This window comes from Bombus vancouverensis, chromosome 1 (assembly GCF_051014615.1).
Source record: "Bombus vancouverensis nearcticus chromosome 1, iyBomVanc1_principal, whole genome shotgun sequence".
NCBI lineage: Eukaryota > Metazoa > Arthropoda > Insecta > Hymenoptera > Apidae > Bombus > Bombus vancouverensis.
The window spans coordinates 9,780,966-9,805,271 of record NC_134911.1 but is presented as its reverse complement, the minus strand read 5'-3'; the positions used below and the strand labels follow the sequence as shown (position 1 = coordinate 9,805,271).

Here is a 24,306-nt window from a genome sequence, read left to right as displayed (position 1 = left end):
CTAGCCCGATTCGTCCGGTTAACGAACCGGAAGGATATATCGTCACGAATGCCTTCAGAGAAATTTAACTTCGCCTACAGTTTCCAATTAGCCACCGAGATAATTTAATTATACAAGTGTATATATATACATATATCGTATGCTTAAGCGTATAATACGATAGGAACGGAAAGGAGATGGACCATAAAGTGGTGCAACCAGGGATGAGGCCAGAAACCGTCTCGCTTCGTCTGGCCAGCCATTTACGGTAGTCGTTATCTGTGCGAGTGGAGCAAAAATAAAATAGCCGGAGGCAGGGAATCGCAGAATTCGCGTAGCTGCGTTACAGTCGATGGTACGTTCGATGTGTATTCCGCGGAGATTAACATCCCTCGCGATAGTGATCGTCTGTTGATAGAAGAGGAAATGCTCGTAGGGCGGTAGGTCGGCCGTTTTACGCGACAAAGAGGTAGAGGAGGATGCAAAGGCAAAGGCAAAAGCAAAGGCAAAGGAAGAAATCGATACGACGCCTGCGCGTCGTGGCACCTAACCCCGCTCGAATCGGCGTCGTTCGTCCTACTCGAAGCTACTACGCTTTTCCCATCCTCCCTTACCGCCGAACTTGCCTTCCAACCGCTTTCGTTATCGAAACGGAGAGCACCCTCCTGGCCAGTAACTCACCACGTTTTATTGCCATCGACCGACGGCTGCCGCTTCATAGGGAGGAATCATCGATGCCAGGATATCCTGGTATATACGCTGTAGATACGCTGTGCGTATATGGGGTGGGGGAGAGGTGAGCTTCTGCCCGGCAGACCGCTGCGATCTTTTGCGTTCGCCTAATGTTGTCTAGACGTCCTCGTGACACAGCAAACTTTAACCCACTCGCTGTGTACAGCGACTGACCCGGATATTTTGGCTCGAGATTAAATCACTGCTAGACGTCCGTTCAAGATGTTTAAGAGATGTTAGCTTAGATCTATAGATGTACGTTCGTTTATGTACACCGAACTGCACTAACGCCGACCATCTGCCAGGCTATCTCGAAGGTTTACACGTGTAACCGTGCGACCATCGTTTTCGCAATAATCGCCACGTCTGTTTGTTTCTTCGCAGCTAAAGAAACGCGGAAACAGCGTCGATGGGAATGTCGATTGTCCTTGCAAATGTATCAATTCGATTTCACGGTATACGATCGCGTAATCGCGGTGGTCCACACAGCTACGCAATTAGAACTATTGGGTTGGCAACTAAGTGATTAGGTAGTTATCAATTAGCTAGTAGTCATTAGGTAGTAATGACAAAATCCGCAATCACTTAGTTGCCAACCAAATATAACGGAGTTCGGTAACGAACAGGTACAAATACAAAGGACAGTATTGCACGCGATCGTCTAATCGCCTACAGCTTCACCGCAACCAACAACGATATGAAAGCGGTGTGGCTTAAACTCTAACGTAAATCGTGATCGCTTTAAACGCACGAAGCAACTTAAAAGCGATAGATGATTATTTAACCAATGATTATTATTCAAGTCCAGCATCGTCTCCGCGATAGTTTCGTACGAACCGAAAGATCGTATCCGGTGAATGAGTAAATACGTCACTCGAGGATCATACTTTTATAGATAACGTAATTATACGTCGTGTGGTGGCGATCGACGGTTCCGATAGAGCATACCGAATAGCATCATCGATCCCAGACTTATTTACCGCTCATCTTGGAACACGTTGGACCGGCTTCCACTCAAGGAGGATGTTCGACGAGTGGTCCTCGTTGTTTGTTCGCGTGTAGACTGACACAGTTACAACACACTATTGCTTCTATTCGACAACTTTACCCACACTATCAACCAGCGATTCTTTTCATCTTTTCGCTTGCAATTTCGCCTACATAGCCAGCGAGTAAATGCTTACTTGGGTCGACCCTGCGTTTCCTATCGAGACTCTACACCGTGATATTTGCGAATATCGGTCGAAAAGTTTAATCAACGTCGATGCCTGACGTACGAACGAAGCGAACACACCTCAGGCGATCGAATAGTTTTATAACAATCGTGGTTGTAGGAAAAACGTGACACTGTATCGCGTAAGGTTTCCTAGTATGATCTGGCAAACACCGTGAATTCTGAAAGTTGCAATTTTTGCGATTCAACGTCGCTGACTAGATTTTGCGAAATACCTGATTATACGTATAATTATACGTTTGAGATTCGATAGAATAATTCTATATGATTATATACAGGCACATTTGCAAATCCGTTTTATAGGGTATTAAGCACGATGAATTAGGTTATGTTCTGGTCGAACGAACCTGGAAGAATGTTACGCAATAAGGTGATCAATTTTGTAAAGCTATTAGCAGTATCGAACAGATGTTGGCTTTAGGTGTCTACCGTAGAAGAACAAGGTGACACGAAAGGAAACGGGGATTCGCGACACAGAACGTGAAATCGCGTAACAGATTTAACGTATTACTTACTAGTGTATCTGGAACAACCTGTTCGAAAACATGGCCGCGGATTAGAGACGTCCCTGACTCGTATGTAATTAGCCTGATCATACCGCTTCCATGTCTATTCGTTTCAATGGACACTTGATTTCAGCAAGAACAATCATTTTTATGACTCGATTTTGTAGCACCTCGCACACATCGGTAATATTTTTATTACGCGCGCTAAAACTTTCGCTTCGCATTTGGCACGCGAAACAATATAGTATTTCGATCTGGTATTTCTATTTTTTGTGTTAAAACATCGTTGACGAATATTTCATAGTCGATCATTTTAAAAGCGACTGTTTCAAAGTAAATTTTTCAAAGTTGCGAGCATACGAGTTTTATTTCCTTATTATATAAAATAACCGAACCGATAAAACTAGCTCGTGAAAGTTCGTCGTCGTCGAACGAGGCAAATTAAATTCGTTCAATTTCAAGACTCGTTACATTTTTGTATTAATATTCTTATGCAGTCGTAGAAGCACGTTATGCAATATTAAAGTGATATGACCAGTTCGAGCATTGGATCGTATTACACCGAGTATATGCAACGCGCACGGTTCTGTATTATTGTGTTTTTATACGTGGTTTGAGAAAACTCATCGCACCGTTTGCCATTCTCAATCGCTCTCAAGCTACAGTATTTTACCGATGACGTACCGAGCCACGAAAGAATACCATTGAGTATTGTCTTTTGGAAATTAACGTTTCGAAATAAAGAAGCCCCTTATAATGAGACGCGCGAAGACACCGAGTTTTTCCTTTTGACAGCGCTCTCATCCACGGTCACGTGCTTCGTATGTTTATTGCGACACCGTTTATACCTACATTGTCTTTTTTTATTCGCGTTAAAATACGAGAAAATTCGCACTCAGAAGTCAATCACGTTTAATTTGAGATACCATACTTATCCTATTTTAAAAGTAATATTTCGCGTCATTTAAAATTAAAATTTCTCAGCGACAAAGGAAGAAAGAAGTACGAAGAAGAATTACGTTCCCACGTCGTTCTATGCATATCTGTTGAACATCTAGTTGAAGCTAGGAAATATCGAAGTGATTCACGCTCGATTTAATCGACGATCGATGAGCGATGGTGTCGCAGAGAAATTCGAATTCGCGATACGTATTCGAAACGAGTGAGAAAACAATTATCCGGATGATTAAGGTGATAACGAAAGGATAACTATTTGAGAAGGGAGCAGACTCACCGAGGGTAGTCGGAGAGGTCGTCCTGGGCAAACAGCTGATCCGGCTGGCTCTGTGGGTGTCGCTTTCGTTCAAGTTTCTTAATCGTGATCGGCTAACCTCCAAAACTAGCTGCGCAATCGAGTGAACGGGGCGGGGATAACTGATCGCATGGAAGGCAGTTGGCGTTTCCTTTTCGCGTGTCTTGCCAGTGAAACTCAAAGTCCTGTTGCAGTTAAAGCGGCACGTAGAGATCACGAGGATCGCGGATACTAACGAAGGGTGGCCGTTGCGTCATATATCGTTGCCAGGCGAACGGGACGTAACCCAATTCGCGGCTGGCAGCTTCAGCTTCTGCTTCTGTCTCTCGTCTCATCTCTCTTGTTGCTGCTTCGATTTCAGGACATTCACTCACAGGGCCGAACTACGATACACGAGACACACCGCGAATCACTCTACATTCACCAAACAGTAAACACTCTGCGTTATACAGTTAGTGAATGATCGGACGATTAATTCAGTCCTTTTCGCGAGGAGATCGGCAAAAGCCGATGCCTCCCCGACTACACTGTCAACCACCGCGGATCCAGTAAATTTCGTCTAGGTATTTACTTCAATGGAACAACCACTGAGCAAAGACGCGACAGGAAAGGCCAACGCGAGCGGTAGGGAAGACGAAACCAAGAGACGAAGCGAAACCCGCACTCGCACCAGTGGAAATGATACTGCGGCTTCCTGAGACTTCATTCCGTATATACTGTACATAAACACCAATGCGCAGACGCGGAATAATCGCGCCTGTCATCTACCGAAATCCTTCTCGTCAATTTTACTTTTCCTTTACAGTCGTCACGAATACATCGATGCATGATTTTTTATTTCTCACATTCCTGTCTTCGAAAGGTTTCTATTATTCATTTGTCGCATAAAATAAAGTTGATTGAACTTTTAAAATATCTTTGTCTCGCGTCAATTCGAACAAAAGGTCAAATACTTTGTCAATGTTTATTTTTTCCTATCTTGTCTATTAATAGAAGTAGATAATTTTTTTTACGTTTCTTGTGCAGTTGTCTGTTTCTATTTAAATTTCTATTCTTCTGTCTTGTATCGAATTGTGTTCAGTTGTAGTATCTTAAATATTAAATGTTATTGTTTATTTTCGCTGGATATGAAAGTCAAATAGAGTGGATGTAAAGATAAACGTCATGTTTTTAATGTATAATTCATTATTATATTAAAATATAAATACCAACTCTTTAACAACTATATGTTAATGTAGTATATAATATATATTACATATCGAATTTTTTCTATCGATTTTACAGTGATTGTAGTTCGTATTAAGATGTGAATTAATTTTTCTGTTCTTTATCTCCGTTCGCGTAGGTTGTATATATGAACATTTTGATTTGAAATGAATATGACAAATGTTCACGTGTTTTGGGACTTGTACATTTAGGACCTAGAGATAAGGCAGTTGTTCGACAAATAATATAAATCCTAGATTTTCAGTTGTTCTCATTAATAGAGGATATATAAAATACAAGTGATATTTGAAACTTTACAATTTCAACCATATTAAAAAGTGTTACACGCTCAATCAAACAGATATAAAGAACGGGATATTTCAAATTTTTCACTGTTCGTCCTTGTCTTTAGCACCGTGTTTTAAAATTCGGGTAAATTCTATATAGTCGAACATCGATCCTTTGATAGGTGCTTCTCGATACATTTCGTCCACATCGTCATCCGTAAATCTAGATACACAAGAAATGAACGATGAATTTCTTACTCATTTCAGTAGAATAATAAGGCATACTACACGCAGAAATAAAAATTACCTGTCTCCCATTGTAGTGAGTAATTCTCGAAGACGTTCTTCGTTTATGTGTCCAGTATTTTCTTCGTCGAAACAACCAAAGGCATTCTTAATTACATCTTCCGGATCTGTGCCTTGAAGTCTTTCGCCGAATAAAGTTAAAAACATTGTAAAATTGATAGGTCCTGGAGCCTCATTCATCATTCCCTCCAAGTATTCGTCAGTAGGATTTTTACCTGAAACAAAAATCAATTACCTTGTAAAATTTAAAAAATCTTCGCGATACGATAAGTACTTGCTTAGCGTCTTACCTAACGAGGCAAGCATGTCGTGAAGGTCTTCTTTATCGATGAAACCATCGTGATTTTGGTCGATCATATTGAAAGCTTCCTTAAATTCAGCGATTTGAGCTTGATCAAACATCGCGAAGACGTTTGATGTTGCGCGTTGTGCACGCTTTTTGGTTGTTGCACGGCGTCCGGCTGTTTTACGCGAAGACATGTTTGTATTCCTAAAATTATGAATAAAAAAGACAATTACATCATTTAATTCATATTTTTTGTAAGTATGTATTAGTTATTATTTGCTGTATTTTTATAAATTGCTTAATTCATAGAGATAGTATCGCAAAGGGAGTAGAGGTTATGTAAATTTGACTGCCAGTTAGTTCCTCATGTTGAATTAGAACAGTGTTAAAAAAAAGATAATAGGCACTAGACCTATCTAAAGGATAGTCTTTATTGAGCTACTATTTATTTTTAGACAATTAATTTAGGATATCACGACGTAACCAAAATCAGGATAAAAATAAGATCGTCTACGTGACGGTTCAACAAAGAGGACATTACACTCTACATCTATAGAAATCTATATAAAAGTACATATCCGTCATACAGTTCAATTTGAATTTTAAACTATAATTTAAATAACAAAATTGGGACAGTAAAATCTGCTGCACACTCGTTTGGATAGATATTATTTGTAAAGTAATATTACACCTTACGTTTTCAGCTCTTCTCAATACGCTTACATTGTTAGTTTTCTTCAATGAAATATCATGCTACAATTTCTATTTTGTTACTCTTTGTTTCAGAATTTTCGCTCAGCTATATTCGAACAGGCTATATTTGACTTTTCATAAACATTTATTGGTTATAATTGGAACTCTTATAAAATTGCTATACAAAGAATATCATTGTTTTTAAAGGACAAAAGGTATAAAAATAACTTCCTTAAGTTACAGAAATTGACAAAAAACGTATGCATATCATTCGAAGCGACACAATAACAATGGCCGTTCTTATAAGCAAAGTTGGATAGCTGTCAAATATTTTGTATTTTTCAGATTGTTTTCATATCTGCAAATCAGCCATTGGAAGTTTTCACATTGAAACGTTAAAGCATACAAACGAATTTCTACCAACCTGATTTATAGCAGCTTCGAAACGAGAAGAACTCCAAAAAGCGTACAGCACAGATACTCGTGCACCACTGTGACTCACGTTACGCGTCACTCTATGGTTATTCACCACACCCGGGTAAGTAACGCCATCTAGTGAAGGATCATTTATCCATTACACGAGCCTTTTCTAGACATCCAAAAATTAGGCCACATGCAACGAAAAAAGAAAGAGAATTACGATGACCGAATTTTTCTTCGATATTTAAAATCCGTTAGTGCAATGAATATAATTATTTCAAATTCCACACATAAAAATTCCTATTACAAGAATAATAATCATTCTTAATTTTTACCTTCGCAAATTACAATGGGTGTTATTTGATATTGTTTTGAAAACGGTCGAATTTATTTAAATATTTTGTAGAACCGACGTAATAAATTAATAGCGTGTACTAAAAACGTTGCTTTATCCTCGAAAGGATACGCCATTACAGGTACCTTAGTTGGAGTAAATCGTTGACGGTGAAATCATTACCTTATAAGGCAATGAAAGAATCCGATATATATACATGTAGTTGACATTCATTTCGTAATCATATTTACAGTATATGTGATAAATAATGATACTGAAACGCATCGATCTGAATTGAAATTATTTACAAAAACGTCATAACTATATTTTTGGTATGTACTTCCCGTAAAGATATAACAAAATATAAAATAAAACAAGAGAGCATTGGTTTCTTTATTTTCATAACCAATGAACACACGAATTTATGTTACAAATTCATCGCTTGAAACTTACAAGTAATTCTAAATTAGGAGAACACGCTATATACATAATAATACATACATAAATTGAATCGTGGAAGTAATGTAATAAAGTTCGTTAATATTACACACTTTCGTCATTGGTATGGAAAAGATCGAAGTATTTTTTTCATAGACACTTCTTCATCATCACGTTACTTCTCTTTACTTATTTACATACATCGGCGATGCGCCGAATACAATAATATAAATAAAGATAACAAAGCTTCACGTATTTGTATCCTCCTATCTGTACATTGTACATAAATAATACCTGACTTTAAGAAACACACTCGGTTCTAGTTGTCGTATTTCAAACTATCGCACGGATACTCCATTAATTGTAATGCCGTTCCTGTTTGAAACTGGTTCTGCTTCATAATGTCCCGATCTACCGTAATGTCTTCTCATATTGGTACCGTACCTTCGATTGAATGAAAACAATTTATCATCTTTTCTTTTTTCTACGAGACAAATTCCTAAAAGAAATACTTGTTTCGACTCACCCGTATGTACTGCCACTTAGACTGTAAGGACTGTCGTAGAGACCGTCCTCTGGAACATTTTCGTACATGGTGTTGGTTGTGCCATCGTTAAGAGTGGCATAAGACATAACAGCGGCATTTTGGTCCTCTTTTCTTTCAGCCGCTTGAACATTTTCCGTGTTCTTTACCGGCGTAGCTTTCCTCCTAAAAAGATACGTCATTTTAGCAAACTTTTTATTTAAAGATTAATCGTCAACGTTCTCGTAAATTCTACGTACAGTCTTAGATAGACGAGTCCAAGAATAATTAATATAAATATTATAACTCCAGCTCCAATACCAACGCTAGTACCCACGCCTTGTGCTTCAGCTACCTCATTTGGCATAACTATCGAATAACGAATATTTATGAGTGAAAATGCATTTCCCTTTTCCTCTTTTCAATATATCTCTGAATGTATTTCTTACATTCGCATTTGGGTTCCTCTCCACTCCATGAACCAGTATCTAAACATTTTCTTAAAAACGGCCCCACTCTTTCGTACTGTGGTAAACAGTGATATTCTGCGGTTCCACCATAAGTAGTACTTCCGTTTACCACTATCACTCTACCATTTTCTATAGGTTCCGGATGTTTGCAATCGACCGCTATAAATACAGATTTGTATTTTAATGTACTGATGTATTCTAGTTGACTAATTTAAAGGTACTTAAAGAAGATTAAAACGATATGTATAATTACAAAAACAGGCTGGCGTGCTTCCACTCCAGGATCCATTCTGCAAGCATATTCTAGTTTCGTTCCCTTCCATGTAGAATCCACGCGGACAACTGTAATGAGCCACTCCACCTACGCTGTGAGTCGAAACTTGCGTGGATAACACTCCCTCTTTTTCGGGGTCTTTGCACCTAATTTCTGTGTGTACAAAGTGCAAATGAATGTGACGTAAAAAATATTTACTGAACATTTCAAAAGATATGTATCACATTCGTTGATACAGTTTACAATAAGAACACTATCAACACTTATAACGTAATCGCACGCATCACATTTTCTACTATACAGAAATTACCTCGTATAAGACTTTTTTAAAACAGCATTTATAATTTGAAATTAAATTCTAATCTAGACGATTACCCTTACAAACTGGGGTGTCGCTGCTCCAGGTGCCATTCTCGAGACACAGTCTCCTAGCAAATCCATCCAATTCAAAGTTACCGTCACACTCGTAAAGAGCAGCAGCTCCATAATAGGTAGCGTTCGACGTTAAAGTATATCTTCCATGTTGAATGTGTTCCGGTTTCCCACAATCGACATCTGAAAGATGTTTTTATTGAAACCGAATATTTCGCAACGGTTTAAACGCTACAATTTTTTAAGTTCCTTACAGACACATCGCGGAACCTCGCCGCTCCATTTTCCGTTGTCCTCGCAAGTGGATAGAGGTTCCCCGACCACCTTGTACCCTCTCTCACAACGATATTTTGCAAGTGCACCGATCTTGTAGGAAGTCGCACCGGTATTAGAATTCTCCGGAGTTCCTGTCCGAATTAGAGTTCTACCGTACATTCGATCATTGCCAGTCACAGAAAGAATTCCATGCTCTGCGTAAATCGGCTCCGGGCAGCGAATTTCTGCGAGAAAGAGGAAAGACACATTATCCTTATTGAAATGTGAAATAAACTTTAAACTGTGTTTAAATAAAACGTGCAAGCACCTTCACACTTTGGAGTCGCGTCGCTCCATTGCCCGTTGTCTAAGCAGTATCTTCTTGACACTCCATTTAGCCTATAGTTTCTCGTGCAACTGTAGGTGATTTCGCTTCCGAGATGAGTCGTCCCATTCACGTATTCTGCAGCACCATTCAAGACAGGCAAAACTTTCCCGCAGTCCACATCTACGAAACAGAAAGTCGAGGAGATTGTCATCAGAGACTTTTATCGTCGCGGAATTAATCCAAAGAAATCGAGATTCCTTTGAAGGGAATTCTTAACAAATTTAACAACGGTGAAACTTACATTCGCAGGTCGGTACTTCTCCCGACCATTCACCGTCTCTGCCACAAGTATGTCTTGTTTCTCCTTGAAGTAAGTATCCTGCTTCGCAATGGTATTCAATACCACTGTGAACATTTAAATCGTATCCGACGACGTAGCTTCCAGCCGGTACTTCAGGTTCTTCGCAGGTGATTACTGTATCAATCGAAATAATCGAGACTCTCAAGTTACCTGTCGTTTTATATCGTTTAATGTCGTATGCGTTTTGAGAAAAGATTTAATTTGTTTACATTCGCACGACGGCGTGTCGTGACTCCATTTCCCTTCTTTGGTGCATTCTTGCTTCGCTTCACCAACCAACCAGTAATCTTCCAGACAAGTATACGCGGCCAAACTCTTAACCGTGGTGGTGCCATTAATTAGGGTCACGGAACCGAACTCAATTTGCGCCGGTGCTCCACAATCGACGAATCTGCATTGAGGCGCTTTACCTGACCATTCACCGCCGACGTCGCACGTGAGAACCTTTCGAAATTGATTATCGATGTTTAATATTCTATTCTCTTCGCAGTGTAATCGCTTAAATAAACAGCTTGCGCAAATCTTTCGCAAATCTTCTAAATAATAGCGTTGTAATCGCGGTGAAAGATATACGTAATAGAATATACGTTCGAAATGGTTGTACGCAGCGAGCATAATAAATGAGAGAAAAGCAAGTAGGACAAATTATGCGCAAAGTTAAAAGTCTAAATTGTATTTAAAGTTGCTTACGTTATCTCCGAATAGAATGAAGCCATTTTGACAAGAATAAGTGGCTGTCGAGCCTGCTCTCTTTCCGGTAGTTGTTACAACTCCGCCGTTAATTTGAGGTGGTTCCGGACACCAGTCAACTGCAAAATAATAAACGATAATCTAAATTATGTAGATGTGTGGCTACGATTTATGATAATATCACTGTAAAATTGATCTCGCACATAAACACTGAGGTTGATGTCCACTCCATATACCGCCGTCTCCGCATCTACGCCTCGCATCACCGAGCAACGTGTAGTTTTCTTTACATGCGTAATCAGCAAGCGCTCCGTGAGTCGTTCTTTTATTGACCAACGTGATCGCGCCGTTTTCCAGTTCAGGCAGGGGGCCGCAGTCGACAACTATGAAGCATTTAAAAGATGACGTTGAGTATACGCAAGATGGTTACCGATCACCAGCTGCATCATTATTATCCGAGCAATTATGCAACGCGCGTAGCGACACGCGTGCGATTAAACTTACATTTGCACATGGCCGGCTCGCCACTCCAAAATCCATTTGGTTGACAGGTTCTACTCTTCGATCCTATTAGCATATATCCATCGGGACAAACGTATTCTATCGTTGATCCTATGGTTCGTTTGGTGCCTATAATTGTCGTGTTTTCGAACTTTTCTGGACTACCGCAAGTAGGTGGCCCTGGATAAATAAATAGAAATATATTTATTTATTTATTTATATATGCATTGCAATTTATAACCGAAATACTTGTGCATGGATTACATATTTCCATCGTACTCTCCTTTAAATGTTCGACCGAATTAATTGTGTAGTTTTCCATGCTCATGTGTATATGTTTATGTATATCTACGTATCAATTACTACTCACTGCTTTGGCATATCCAATGCAAATAGTCAAGGTTACAGCCAACGTCATTCCACAGCCAGCTACGACCACCGTCCAGCACTACGCAATTTTGCTCGCCGTTATAATTATTTGGTTGATCTTTTCCCCAGGACGGTTTTTGCACAATCTCGCCTAGAAATAGCGGAAATTAACGCGATATATTTTACACGCCTCAAGGAAACTCGCTTCGCCAAACAGATAAATAAGAAGGTCTTTAACCTCATCGTAGGAAGATCGGCATCTAAAGCAAGCCTTTCGTCTGTTCGATCCAGACGCAACAAACAATTAAGAGAGATTATACGTTGGAACAGACGCTCGCGGGTGTAACTTCCGTTGATTTCCTCATAGCCGTAACTTTCACGTTCTATTTATTAGCACGTGTTATTACGCCGATAATCCCTGTCGAGATGATCTTTGATTTCCGTAGAGCACGATAACTCGTCGAGAGACGAATTTCGGATTAACGAATTCAACTCGTCGACGGAACTATAATTATCGTGTAATTGCGAAGCAAATTGATTGGTTCGTGCCGACGAATCTAACCAGGGTTGCTCAACCTCTCCGACCCGGTTCTCATGGTTGTTGCCGATAAATCGTGAGAATGGAAAAATCTGTTTTGGCTGCAGTCGATGAATAAACGAGACTCGGATACAGATCGAACAGACTAAAGAGCAAAATATTCACCGTCAACCCATCGCCATGTTCTCGCCGTTATCAGCGGTTCCTTCTGAGCACCTATCCAAACTAGTTGCGTCTTCAGTTTGTCCTTCCGCCTTTCGAGATTGTTTAGTATATACACCGAGGCTGCGCCCTGTATCGCAAGATATACGAAGATTACAGATACGTGGAGTTCAGGATTGGAACGCATTCAACAACAAGATATCAGAGAGCCCTTGTTATAGAGGCTTGCTATAGAGACCTGGAAACCATGAACGAGATCACCGCCTCTTGTCCGACAATAATTTCTGGCCTCTTGAAAGGAGCCACCCTTTTTCACGATGAACTCGTAACAGGTGGAATTGAAAGCAGCCAGGTCAGCGTCAGCTGGCGTCCCAGTGTAAGCGCATCTGTCAGTTGAGAATTCTACGGAAAAGCAGGTAGAATTTTTGTACAAAAATTTGCCCCGATAGACTGTCGACAGAAATTCCTACTTTTCAGCTTTCGGCTTACCATCAACAGCAAACACTTCCACCTCGCACAAACTCAAGCTTCCCTCGACGCCGACCAGCTGCAGAAACACATATTGGCCGATCAGGGCTCTGGCGCATACGAAAGTCTTCGTGATTCCCTCCTCTGTAAGAATTAAGCGATCGACCAGAAATACGATTACGATCGTATATTTTAATAAGCAAACAACTGTTTACCAATCGTGCCAGGGAACCAGGCGCACAGGGGATTGCGTTGCAGCTCTACGCTGCTATTACCAACGCGTATTTCGATATCCTGAAGCGGTTGATGACCTGTTCACAAGGAGGAATTATTCTCATTTTCGATTCGACGTCTGACGGTCGAATAAAAGCATTTCTCCGAAGAAAGTTCTGCACACGCGTACAACATTATTTGCTCCAGAAGGAAAGTATTAGGTTTCAATGCGAGTTTTTAAATTTCACAAAACGATATCCACTTTATTCCACTTTCTATATATAATGAAGGCAAACATGTGAGAAGTAAGAGGAGACATTTACCGCAGCAACCTCTGGTTGTTACTCTGACCACTTTTACCGAATACGACTTGAGAAGGTCGACCTTCCACCAAGGGCTAGGCTCGCTTTGAGTCTCGGTGCATCTCTTTCCATCATGTTCCGTACTTGAATCGCCGTCGTTTCCGTGGCTGGCGTCTCCGCCTCGTACGGTGGTCGATTGGTTGGTTGGTTTGCGAAAGGCGACGTTCGTGCCTGCAACAACGCGTATTTCAGCAAACACGACACGGTGACTAACTCGAACAGAGAGCAGCGAATTAAAGAAAAAGGGAAGGGAAAGAGTAAACGAGCGGGTCGAAGCAAACCGTTGCAGAGTAAACTGCTTGGAACCGAACAAAGCCGAGAGACGATGTCACCAACTACAATCGCGTAACAAAACGTCTATTACCGGCAGGATGCGTTTAGTAATAAAGAGAAACGATTATCCGGCGTCGTAGATAGTTTCACCGAGTCGTAGATATTTGAGGTTTAGGAATTTTCCGCATTCTCGATCAAAATAATTTCCACGCGACTCTGTTAACCGGGTGTCGCAGTTTAAGGCAACTGCCACCGAATAAATCGCTGGTTGCGTAACACGTTTCCGCCGATACACGTTTTACCGCGCTGCGCAAACTTTCTTTCCATCGGCGTTTCAAACGGATTTTGCCAGTAAAAGTGAAACGTCGCAGCGAATGAAAAAAGCGAGACCAATATCGGGACCAAGGGTCGACGCATTTTAACGAAGCTGCCTCGTAGCATACGAAAAATCGCTTTCTAACGTACGCTCGTCAGAGTAATACCTCCGTGCTGCATTTTAAGAGGAAAGAGTTGAATTTCGTCGATCACTAAGTGCAATCGTCTCTTTTGCGAAACCGTGCCGATATACATATCGAGGAGAAAGCTGCGTACCATCTTGTTGTCAAGAGAAACGCGTAATCGAACGTGGTACGCTTGGTGAAGAATTTTGGATAAGAAAGATCCCGAACGAAGCTGTATATAAGATTAGCAAACTAACGCTTACCGCAGAATGGTAGATCCCCTTGCCATTTTCCACCAGCGTTGCATGTTAGGCTGCCACTGCTGAGCGAGTAATAGTCGAATGAAGTAAATCAGAATTCTCCGTTTCCTTGTAAACAATGCACGGCAAGAAAAGAAAAGGCCAACACGCGAGCAAATATCGTCAACCATACAAATTATAAGAAAACGGAGAAAGTCCGTAATAAGCGTTGCTATCGGCGGATATCGTACTTACTATACAAACGATCGTTTCACTCGCTCGTAACTCGAACACATTCGTACATATTATGCGAATAAAGTAACGTCCATTCTGGCATTCGTTTCTTCCCAATTTCGTTTTGCCGTGATTCCTTCGCCATGCACTGTTTGCTTTACTTTTCAAACAAATTCTTCTAATTTACTCGAGTACGATGCTCGCTGCTTTAAGAGGGTGTCCTGAATTAGAATGTTCTAAAACAGCGTCTTTTTGTGAGTTTTTTTTTAGAAGGGAAAGAAAGAAACGAAGTTATTGAATTTTGAGCTATGGTTTTATTATATATTTAACGAATACAAATAAATTTTTTTAAAGTAAAAGAATTATAACAGATTTCTAAGCCTATTTCATGGGCTGCAGTTTTCTTGATTGAAACAGAAAACCAAAAAAGGATTAGATTATTATATATTTTTCTTCTGGGTGAACTAAGCAAAAACAAACAAAGGTTTACTTAAATAATTCTTATAGCACCTTAAAGTTTATTTTCTTTTTTTAAGAAACACATTTCTTTTTAAACCCGCCAAAATTTTTAATTTCACATTTTTTTCTGCCGTTGTTTAGTTCACCCAGAAGAAAAATATATAATAATCTAATCCTTTTTTGGTTTTCTGTTTCAGTCAAGAATTACGAGGTGGATCTTTCCCGTCGATTGAAGACTGCAGCCCATGAAATAGGCTTAGAAATCTGTTATAATTCTCTATTTTACTTTAAAAAAATTTTTTTGCATTCGTTAAATATATACAAAAACATACCTCAAAATTCAATAACTTCGTTTCTTTCTTTTCCTTCTAAAAAAAATCACAAAAAGACGCTGTTCTAGAACATCGTAATTCGGGACACCCCCTTAACATTTCACGAGATGTGAATACTCGCGAAGCCTCACTTACCCGAACAATTCGTATCCGGCGTCGCAAGTGTACGTTGCCAAAGTGCCTGTTGCTAAGGATTCATCGGACAGTGACACCTTGGCATTCATCGGTACAGCCGGATGTCCGCACTTCAATCCTATATTTAAGAAAATTAGATAGTTCAGCGGTGACGTTTTCAAAGTAGAGTTTTAATAAATTCGTCGATCATTCGAAGGATCAACGTGTTGATGTTAACATCAAATCAAATATTAAATAGAAAGTTGATAGTCTCAACGCTATTATTTACGATAGACGCAAGGTAGCTAATTTCTCAGGAAAATAAGACGATTACTTTTGGTGAAACTGCAATCCTTACCACTTTCGGCTATTAAAGAGAGGAACATTCTGTCGAAGATTATTATCGGAACTTTCATGCTTTTGCCATGAACTTTACGTACGACAGAATTAAAAGAGACGTCGATCATTATCAGGACAGTAGCAATTAAATTTCAGCAACAGGAAATTTCGAATATATGTTGTTCGAATATCTTTGGCTCAAATGCCGCGCGGTAATAGGACAGAGGAATTTCTGATTACGGAATAATTGATACGACTTACTTTCCATTTAATGTGCCGTGATTTTCGTTATGTAAGTATATACCTGTTGTCAATTCGAAAGAACATGTCAAGGACGCATAACGCTCAAGTTTATAAGACCGTCATGTCTCGCTCTTAAAATATGACAAACAATAGCTATGACACAGTGATGCAAAGTGAAACTACGATGAAAATCCCACGCGTATCCCATTATTCGAATTCTATGAGCCGGGAAAAAGATTTTCTATCTTCTGCAAAAGGTTATAAAATTAGTAGGACGAACATAAAATAGACACAGTGCCATAAACTTATGGACGGTTGGAAACGCGAGGTACGAGCGTATGAGAATCGGCAAGACCGTATGCGGCTTGAGGATTCTTGCGATGTAAAACTCAATGGTTGCAAGCTAACGATGGAAATTAACGCACATACATGTACGAACATTCCTCTGAGAATAGAACTTCGATACGTTAACAAAAGCTATCTACGTACGTATCTCTCTGTTCCACGTTCTCTTGAAAAAGCTTAAACCATTAAAAGAGTATTGTAACAAATGTTCGTCGTAGTCTGCGAGTTAATTTATATGTTTTCGTGTCTAGTATCTCTGTGAGTTAATTTACATGTTTTCGCGTCTAGTATCGATAGAGGAAGTTAGAACTAACTTCGAACTAGCCGGTTCAACGACAAGACTAGATTCCGGTCATCGAATCACACCTACGATATACATATTGTGTACGAACAGACGCATATTCGTGGTCGATAAGACGTTTGATCGTTGCAACATCGACATAAAAATGCGAAATGTCAGGATGGAAATAAGCAAGGAGAATAACATAAACTGCGCGAACGGTGCTCGTGTATACGAGCGATACAATCGTAAAAGTGATTAAAGAAGCGCAGTCGTGCGACTCATGGAATAAGTTTCCGGTGATATTTCAAGGCTGATCGCGAGAGATGGCCTTAAATCTTCGAATGGAGAATCTTAACGATTCTAATTTACGATCTCCTCGCCTTTGTGCCGTTGATTCTTTTCAATCGAGCGCCTGTGGGAATCCGTTAATTTAAATTTGAATCTTCGTGTGTACTCGATGGCCGGGTGAAAGCCAGCGTTGTCTCCTTTATTCGGTTCGAACTGCCGGGAACTCGGTGTCTCTCGAGAAACACCGAGTTACCGTTTCGTGCGAACGAGTTAATTAAAGCGAGTACAAACGCGTTCGCGCGTGCTACAGTCCACGATTATTTCGATTTGAAACACACTGTGTTGAGTTCGTACTATGTTGAATGTTTTTTTCATTCCTCACTTTCTATCTAATTACAGTCATTTCACCAAGATTTGAACCTAAACTTCTTAATTAGTCACGCAGGAATACTGTATATTAAAAGTCATCGAATGTTTATTCTGAATGGCCGTTATTCCTTTTTAATTAACTTTTGGTATTTCGAATACATCGACTTTTGGTATTTCGAAATTGATCGACGCGCGTACGCGTATTACTCGTTAAAATTCGGATGTTTTTAGGATAGTGTTGAATCCAAATATTTGGGAAAATCGTTAAAAATATGCGCACACCTTCGAAAGCTTCCAGATCTTCTTTTCTAAATGTAACTGCGGGTCGCAGGAATTCTGCGAAAGAGCGACGCTCGGTTCAGACCTCGAAGAAACGAAGAGGTCGAGAATTCCCGGTTAATTGTCTGCGTGCATACGTGTAAACACGTTGCTAGCTTTAGCTTGGTCTTTGGCATTCGTTGATCGCTTCATGGGTCTGGGTCACGCGGTAACAAAACTTTGAAGCCGAAATAACGGTACGACGTGGAGCTACTTCGAATCGAATCGAGACTACTATCGGTGAAGCGTGTCACGATACAGTTCTTGCTTTACCCATTTTTCTTGACTTTTCTTTAAATGGTTTAACTAACCCGCAGAAATATAGCTTGACGCATTTCCCATCCGAGATCACTTTTCCTTCCCTTGCAAATAATGATGATTCTTAACGAATCTATTCTGTTCCAACATTCTATCTCCACTTCTATTGCAGGTGCCAAAATATGAAGATCATACTTTGTTAAATTATTGAAAAATGGATGGCGTTGTACGAGCCTTTTGCTACACTTTTTTCAATGTCCGTAGGCCGTAGAAGAACAAGAGCGCAGCTTTTAACTGCATACTTCAAATGTTCTCGTACAATATTGCACGTAAGCGATTGTCAGGAAATGGGAAAGTAGGCGTGGCTGTTTACGTAGTAGTGTCTCGTAAAAAAGCAAGAGATCGATCGCCGGCTATTGAAAGATGAATTTGCTTCGAATCATTCTTCGAAGTTTCATTTTGCGTAAAATCTCGAGCTGGTGCTAGATAACAAGCGTATCACCGTGAATGTAATCTGTTCGTTTAGAATTGAAATCTGAAATACAAAGAAATCGTTAACGCATGTTTTAATCGATATTGCTGCGTCTCAGGAAGAAAGACAAAAGTACTTGGTCGTAATAACAGATGTTTCCAGTTATCGCGTTTACGTAAACGGCACATACTGAGAGCGAATTTTACAACTGCCTGGAGGGTATCAGTAGGGCATCGGGAAACCGGTTAACATCGTTATTCGGTTCTACGAAGAAAGATCCACTGGGAGGAACAGACGGTGAGCTGACCACCTTGGAATTCATAGCGCTTAAAATCTCTAATTTCCAATCGACCAATAGCATGGTAAAAAAAAAAAGGATTGTTCGTTCTATCAATTTCTATCGATACAGAACGATAGAAAGTTCTTTTTCGTGAGTTTCCTAATCTACTGTGCATGGTGGCAGAGCACGTGGCGTATGTGTCATCGCGATCGACGGTGACTTGCGACACCTCGCAACGTCAGGAAATGAAAACCTCGCCGCAGACCGTACACTTTCCTATCCTCGTTTCAGCGTTCGCACGCTTGCGAATCTGAAATAATTCAAAACATTTAAACGCTTGATACAACACCTCGAAAAACGTTCTACTAATTAATATAAAATCGTGTTTCGTAGACGCTGCCACCATCAAAATATGCAGAGTCCGCGTCGCGCATGTTGATCACCAGACAGAGAAAACAATTCGTTGTCGCGTGAAATTTCACCTGTATTGGTCGTCGAAGCATGGTGCCCCACCCAGAGAGGTGCGTTTATGGTAGCACAAGTTATCACGAGTTTCGCATGCCTTAGTTCAGCTAAATCGTCGACAGCTAAATGTTACGTCGGTCTCAGCTTAGAATCGTGCAAATCCACCACGTTCGACACGCTTCCTCTTTCTCGAGAACGAAAGAAAAGCGATCGCCTAGAATCTCGAGGACGCTTTTACTTCCCCACCTTAGCACGAGCTTCAACGCGCTACATTAGCCACACCGCGGTGCACCGGTTCGCTCCCCTGCAGATCGACCTATTATCCTATACTTTTATCGCTAACGATCTCCACGAGCCTCTCGAATTGGATTGGTCAGAATCGTGCGAACTGGTCTCTCTTAAGTATATTCGCTTTATACAACGTTTTATATTAACTTATACCGATCAATTTGTAGACCATTCTATTTATGAGGTAATCATGGGAAAGGCAGCTTCGTGTAATTTAATACAGTTTTTATAGCTTGTCTCGTTTTAATCGCAGATTTGGAACGCCTAAAGAAAATTCTTAATCGGGATAAATTTTTATCGAGGAAACACTTAGAGCGAAGAAACGAGAAAGTGGAAGAAGTCTGTAAGATTGACAAAGATTACGTCCTTCTTATGCGTTTTTGTTTGCGCAAATGAAAGTTCGCGTGAAAATATTTCTGTTTTAGGTACTTGTCGATGACGAAAAACGGACCGAGCGGCTCAACATTTACGAGGCCTTTGCCGCGTCTAATTCAAGTACAAATTCGAATCGAAAATGTCTTGGGTGCCTCGTGCCGTACGGTAAAATGAAATGACAGAAAGAAGACGGTACGTTAAAAAAGTTCTCGCTGTTAGCACACGTGTTTCTTGTAGAGCTAATGATATATTACAAGTAGTTCTCGAAAAATTGTCGTGCATAGTGATATTATAGAGCCGTTAATATGCGCACACCAGAGGTGTAATGTCTAGCTACATAGATGTTTCATGTAGGTCAACCAGGAGAATGAGTTACAAAAGGCAAAACTCGCTTCGATTGACTGCCTCCACAACGAGTCTTGTTTCTTACGTTGCGCGACCAGTCTCGTTCACATTAAATTTAATCGAATAGAATAAAAAAATGGATCGCGGAGAACGCGTAATTTTAATACGAAATTGCGTGGAATTGGCATAGGGTTGACCAGACAGGAAAACGAATGCAAATTCGTCCTGTTTCCGACCGGCTTGTTCGATGAATATTTTTAAATGGTCCGCTGATTTTACGAATCGCATCTGCTGTTGGAACGAAGCGTTTCAAGGTGGCACCGTACACTATTTTTATCGTTAACTATCTGTGGGCAAAGTGATGGCCGTAATTAAAAACCTGTATGAAAAATTCGCAAGGTTTCAAGAAAACAAAACACGACGCGGTAGGAACCTGTACGTTTTATACGAGGCGGATACACCGGGTGACCTCGAGACACCAGAAAATCCGCGTGGACGAGAATCGAGTGGGCGGTACCTGTTTTGTACGCTTGTATTCCTTTCTTTAGTGCCAGGGACAAAACTCGAGAACAGATGGAAAATATCATATAGTCGCTGAATTTCAAATTTTGAAACGGCTGATCAGCGCTCCTTTCTTATCGGTTCTTCGTGGTTCAATGAACTTCAAGATACATCGAATCGCACGTCCTACTGCAAAATGTGTTTTTCGGTCAAAAGGAAACGAACGTTCGATTCCAAATGATTAAAATTAAAAATTACTTGAATAACTAACATCGAAGGTTACTTCATGCAGATTAAACAGTCTTTACATTGGCCATTATACATAAATTGTTACTGAAAAGTTATGTTATAATATCGATTAACTTATGTTAAAAATACTTGCCTTCTGCGCCCACAACGAGGATTCCCAAAAGGGATAGGAGAATTTCTCGTCCCATCCTCGATATATCGTTTTCTGCTGTGGATAAAAGCCGGGATCACATCGAAAGTGCACTAACTTTGGTCGCGATCATTCACAAGTACGAGTATACGCTACAAGAGAACACTTTATCGTGCACCACGGAAACTTTCACAAGAAGTTTCTTTGTTCGATGCGTGGCACCGATGAAAACTAGTTTCGATAACAAAATATGCTTGTTCTTTAATTCACAAAAATTAAACAGCAACGCTACTATCGAACTCGCGCCAAAGTATAGTTCAAAGGTGACTCAGAAGATTCTTCCTGTTTTACCGTTCAATAAGCAGGTTTTTAGTCACCGTATGCGATCCGCAGATCAAATAATTGTTCTTCCATGGTTTCGTTAAGTTTGTTTAACTGTTATTCGCACTGCACGGAATTATTCGCCGTATTCCATATTTGGCCATAACTTTATTTTCGGTTCTTCATATTCTCGGTATTAGTGTCATTTCTTCAGTTACCAATACGGGGCGGAAATCAGCGGAAAAACGATTACGTTCGGAGAATACAATTCGAAGATCACACTACGACTTCGGTTCATTCGCGGCAAATTTAGTTCACGTTTAACCGAACACCGTTAAACGCAACTTTTCGACGGCATTTTCGCTGACCGTTTGGTCGAATGACGACCGAGTATGACGATCCGTTCCCTTCACTAGCTGTCCGTCGAGTGCCAGAGGCTTCGAGTCTCTTGTACTCCTTCGACATTATGAAAGTACAGTGTACTGTGCTGCATGTACCGTGCATCCAACTGACTACTGTAAAGGAACCTATGCTCTATGGAACTATGTTCTTCTCAACTTTTCGCTTTACGATCCACACCTTGCATATAGTATAAACCTAAGTGTCATACAAAGTTTGAATTGTTCATCTTACATGGATAATTCTTGTATGTGCACTGTGCACCTTTGATACTTATTCTTCAAGATCGAGAGGTATACCGGCTTGTCTGCGATTGTCAAGTATGTATTTTTATTGGACTGTGTACTTGTACATTTATTCATATCTATAACGTTTCCAAGGTGAAGCAGCCAACGCATGATCGAGCAGCTACAACGACTTTTACCTGCGCATGATTATAAAAGTTATGTGTTAGTGGGATAGTTCCGTAAGAGTAACGATTTGATTCAGAAGTAATTGCTTCCGTGTGCGTAGCTGACGCGCGTAGGATCAACATATTGTGATAGTTAACTTCGTCAATATGCGAATCAGATTGTAAAACGACATTTTTTAATATTGCTCGGGTAAAATCGTACTTTACCAAAATTGGCAAGTGTTGCCAGAAATCATCAAACCCTGTCTTAGCTGCCCACGATCTTACGACTCGTTCCTTTCGAGAAACCGCGAACAGAAATTACTAGCGATGAAATGAATCTGAAATTACTGTAAATAATTACTTTTCATCCTCAAATTGTCGAACGATGCTCGACGTATTATTCCTGTTCATTAATTAGAACTACATAATTAAAAAATTCACAAGAATATAGAATATAGTTACCTTCCTGTTAATTCTATTGTCTGAATTATGTTTACATTGACATGTACAAGCATTATATACATATAATGTACCATTCATTCTTTCTTCCCTCGACTTTTCTCTTTTTATCCTTCCTCCCTCCACACAGCAATGCTGTTGCAAACGTAAACGGTGCCATAAACTAAGAAAACGAAAGTAAAATAATATCAATCGGTTATGTCCAATTTTAGAGTAGTCATTTACATATAATGAATGCTTCTTTCAGAAGTAAGATAAATTTACGAGTCCAAAAGCAGGTGCTTTCGGACACGCGTTTAAATGGATTTCATTGTTTCCTAGATTCCAAGTTCTATTATTTATCACCGACGGTAGTTCCCATACATTAAGAAACACCCCAGTGTAAAGATCGGGAGACCGCAAAAGGGTATTCATTCGAACATCAGGGTAGTAGTAAGGAAAAGAGGATCGAAAAACACGGCTATAATATTACACTGTTACACCAACTTTACCGTTAAACCCCTCCCTTCTATCCTTCTTACCACATCACCCTCCCCACCTAAGTCACGATGTCCCTCGCGCGCGATCGCGTTTCCACTCCGATCGGCTTCTCTCCTTGCAACCTTTCTCACCTCTTCCTTTCCTTCTTTCGCCTTCCTTCTGACCCATTGCTCTATCCTTTTCTTTTTTTATCAACGTCTACGTCACCACACGCTCGGGCCCCTTTCACCTCGCCAAGCGTCGTGTCTTCTCTCGATTTCTCAAATAAATGAAAGACATAATGCATAATTTGGATGATCAGTAAGAAAATAAGCAACAGGATTTAAGAAAGTTTACATAGACTTACGTGATGTGATTGAACGTTGAAAAATAATACTTGAGAATCCTTCGACTTTTTCTTTATAAAAATTGTATGCTGCCTTAACAACCATTTAATATATGTATATAATTTCAATTCGCATATTGTTAGGTATTGGCATATCGAGTAATTAACTTGTTCTATTTCTTTACATTTGTTTAATGATTTATTCAAATTATTTTCGTAATGTAAAAACAAAATAAGAGTTTTCTGTTACATATAACGAAAATTAGTATATTAATAAAAACAGAATAAAAAATTAATAAGTATAGAAAGTGTGTGCTAAAAACATGATACTACCTGTCCGAACTGCCTTGAACCAAGTTTGATTTACGATAGTGGTGTCCAAAAACATTTCCAGTTAACATCTTAACTAACTATACCAGAATTATCTCATATCGCTATCATGTCAATATTAATAAAAACTTTTATATTTTTCTCATAATCATTGTCATTATTTTTATAGAAATGTTTTACTATAGCATATAATATAAAAATTCGACATTATTACTCGCAGTATGTTTCATTATTTCAATGGTACATAAATATAACATTTCTTATAAAAAATATATTGTAGGTATACAAATGGAAATAGGTGATAATAAGAATGAAATAACATTACAAAAATGGTTTAAACTTTTCATTAGAAAATTTTGTAGGTTGCGCGTCACTAAATTCACTACGTTCCCTAGGTTTA

The 24,306-nt window shown here is 39.7% G+C and overlaps 3 protein-coding genes and 1 long non-coding RNA gene across 5 annotated transcripts in view; 1 reads left to right on the top strand and 3 right to left on the bottom strand.

The window, feature by feature from the left end:
- The window catches only part of LOC117153606 (uncharacterized), a 40,001-nt gene extending 35,623 nt beyond the window's left edge, over positions 1–4,378 (bottom strand). Inside the window, exon 1 of the mRNA XM_033327800.2 lies at positions 3,686–4,378. The gene's annotated coding sequence lies outside the window, so the exon portion shown is untranslated. The remainder of the gene's footprint in view (positions 1–3,685) is intronic.
- A 785-nt stretch (positions 4,379–5,163) lies between these two features.
- sqh (myosin regulatory light chain sqh) lies at positions 5,164–7,023 on the bottom strand. Its single transcript, XM_033327802.2, has 4 exons — positions 6,906–7,023; positions 5,793–5,992; positions 5,504–5,717; positions 5,164–5,419 (listed from the first exon to the last, which is right to left on the bottom strand). The coding sequence occupies exons 2-4, from the start codon at positions 5,980–5,982 to the stop codon at positions 5,299–5,301; spliced, it is 525 nt and encodes a 174-aa protein (XP_033183693.1). The 5' UTR covers positions 5,983–5,992; positions 6,906–7,023; the 3' UTR covers positions 5,164–5,298.
- A 576-nt stretch (positions 7,024–7,599) lies between these two features.
- Positions 7,600–22,097, bottom strand: fw (CUB and Sushi multiple domains furrowed). 2 transcript variants are annotated; one of them, XM_076617716.1, is made up of 22 exons: positions 21,202–22,097; positions 15,672–15,789; positions 14,536–14,591; positions 13,521–13,730; positions 13,200–13,295; positions 13,006–13,128; positions 12,755–12,918; positions 12,520–12,646; positions 11,818–11,967; positions 11,451–11,627; positions 11,150–11,329; positions 10,947–11,065; positions 10,466–10,700; positions 10,197–10,370; positions 9,896–10,075; positions 9,567–9,812; positions 9,316–9,495; positions 8,920–9,093; positions 8,646–8,825; positions 8,457–8,565; positions 8,200–8,382; positions 7,600–8,117 (listed from the first exon to the last, which is right to left on the bottom strand). In XM_076617716.1, exons 1-22 carry the CDS (start codon positions 21,254–21,256, stop codon positions 8,012–8,014), a joined length of 3,342 nt encoding a protein of 1,113 aa, XP_076473831.1. In that variant the 5' UTR covers positions 21,257–22,097; the 3' UTR covers positions 7,600–8,011. The 2 variants fall into 2 exon arrangements, with proteins under 2 accessions (XP_076473831.1, XP_033183689.1); XM_033327798.2 differs by having other exon boundaries at positions 14,536–14,594; positions 21,202–22,095.
- Positions 19,797–22,851, top strand: LOC143302579 (uncharacterized). Its single transcript, XR_013058184.1, has 2 exons — positions 19,797–19,941; positions 20,024–22,851. It is a non-coding gene; the product is annotated as an uncharacterized LOC143302579 (long non-coding RNA).
- The last annotated feature ends 1,455 nt before the right edge of the window (positions 22,852–24,306 follow it).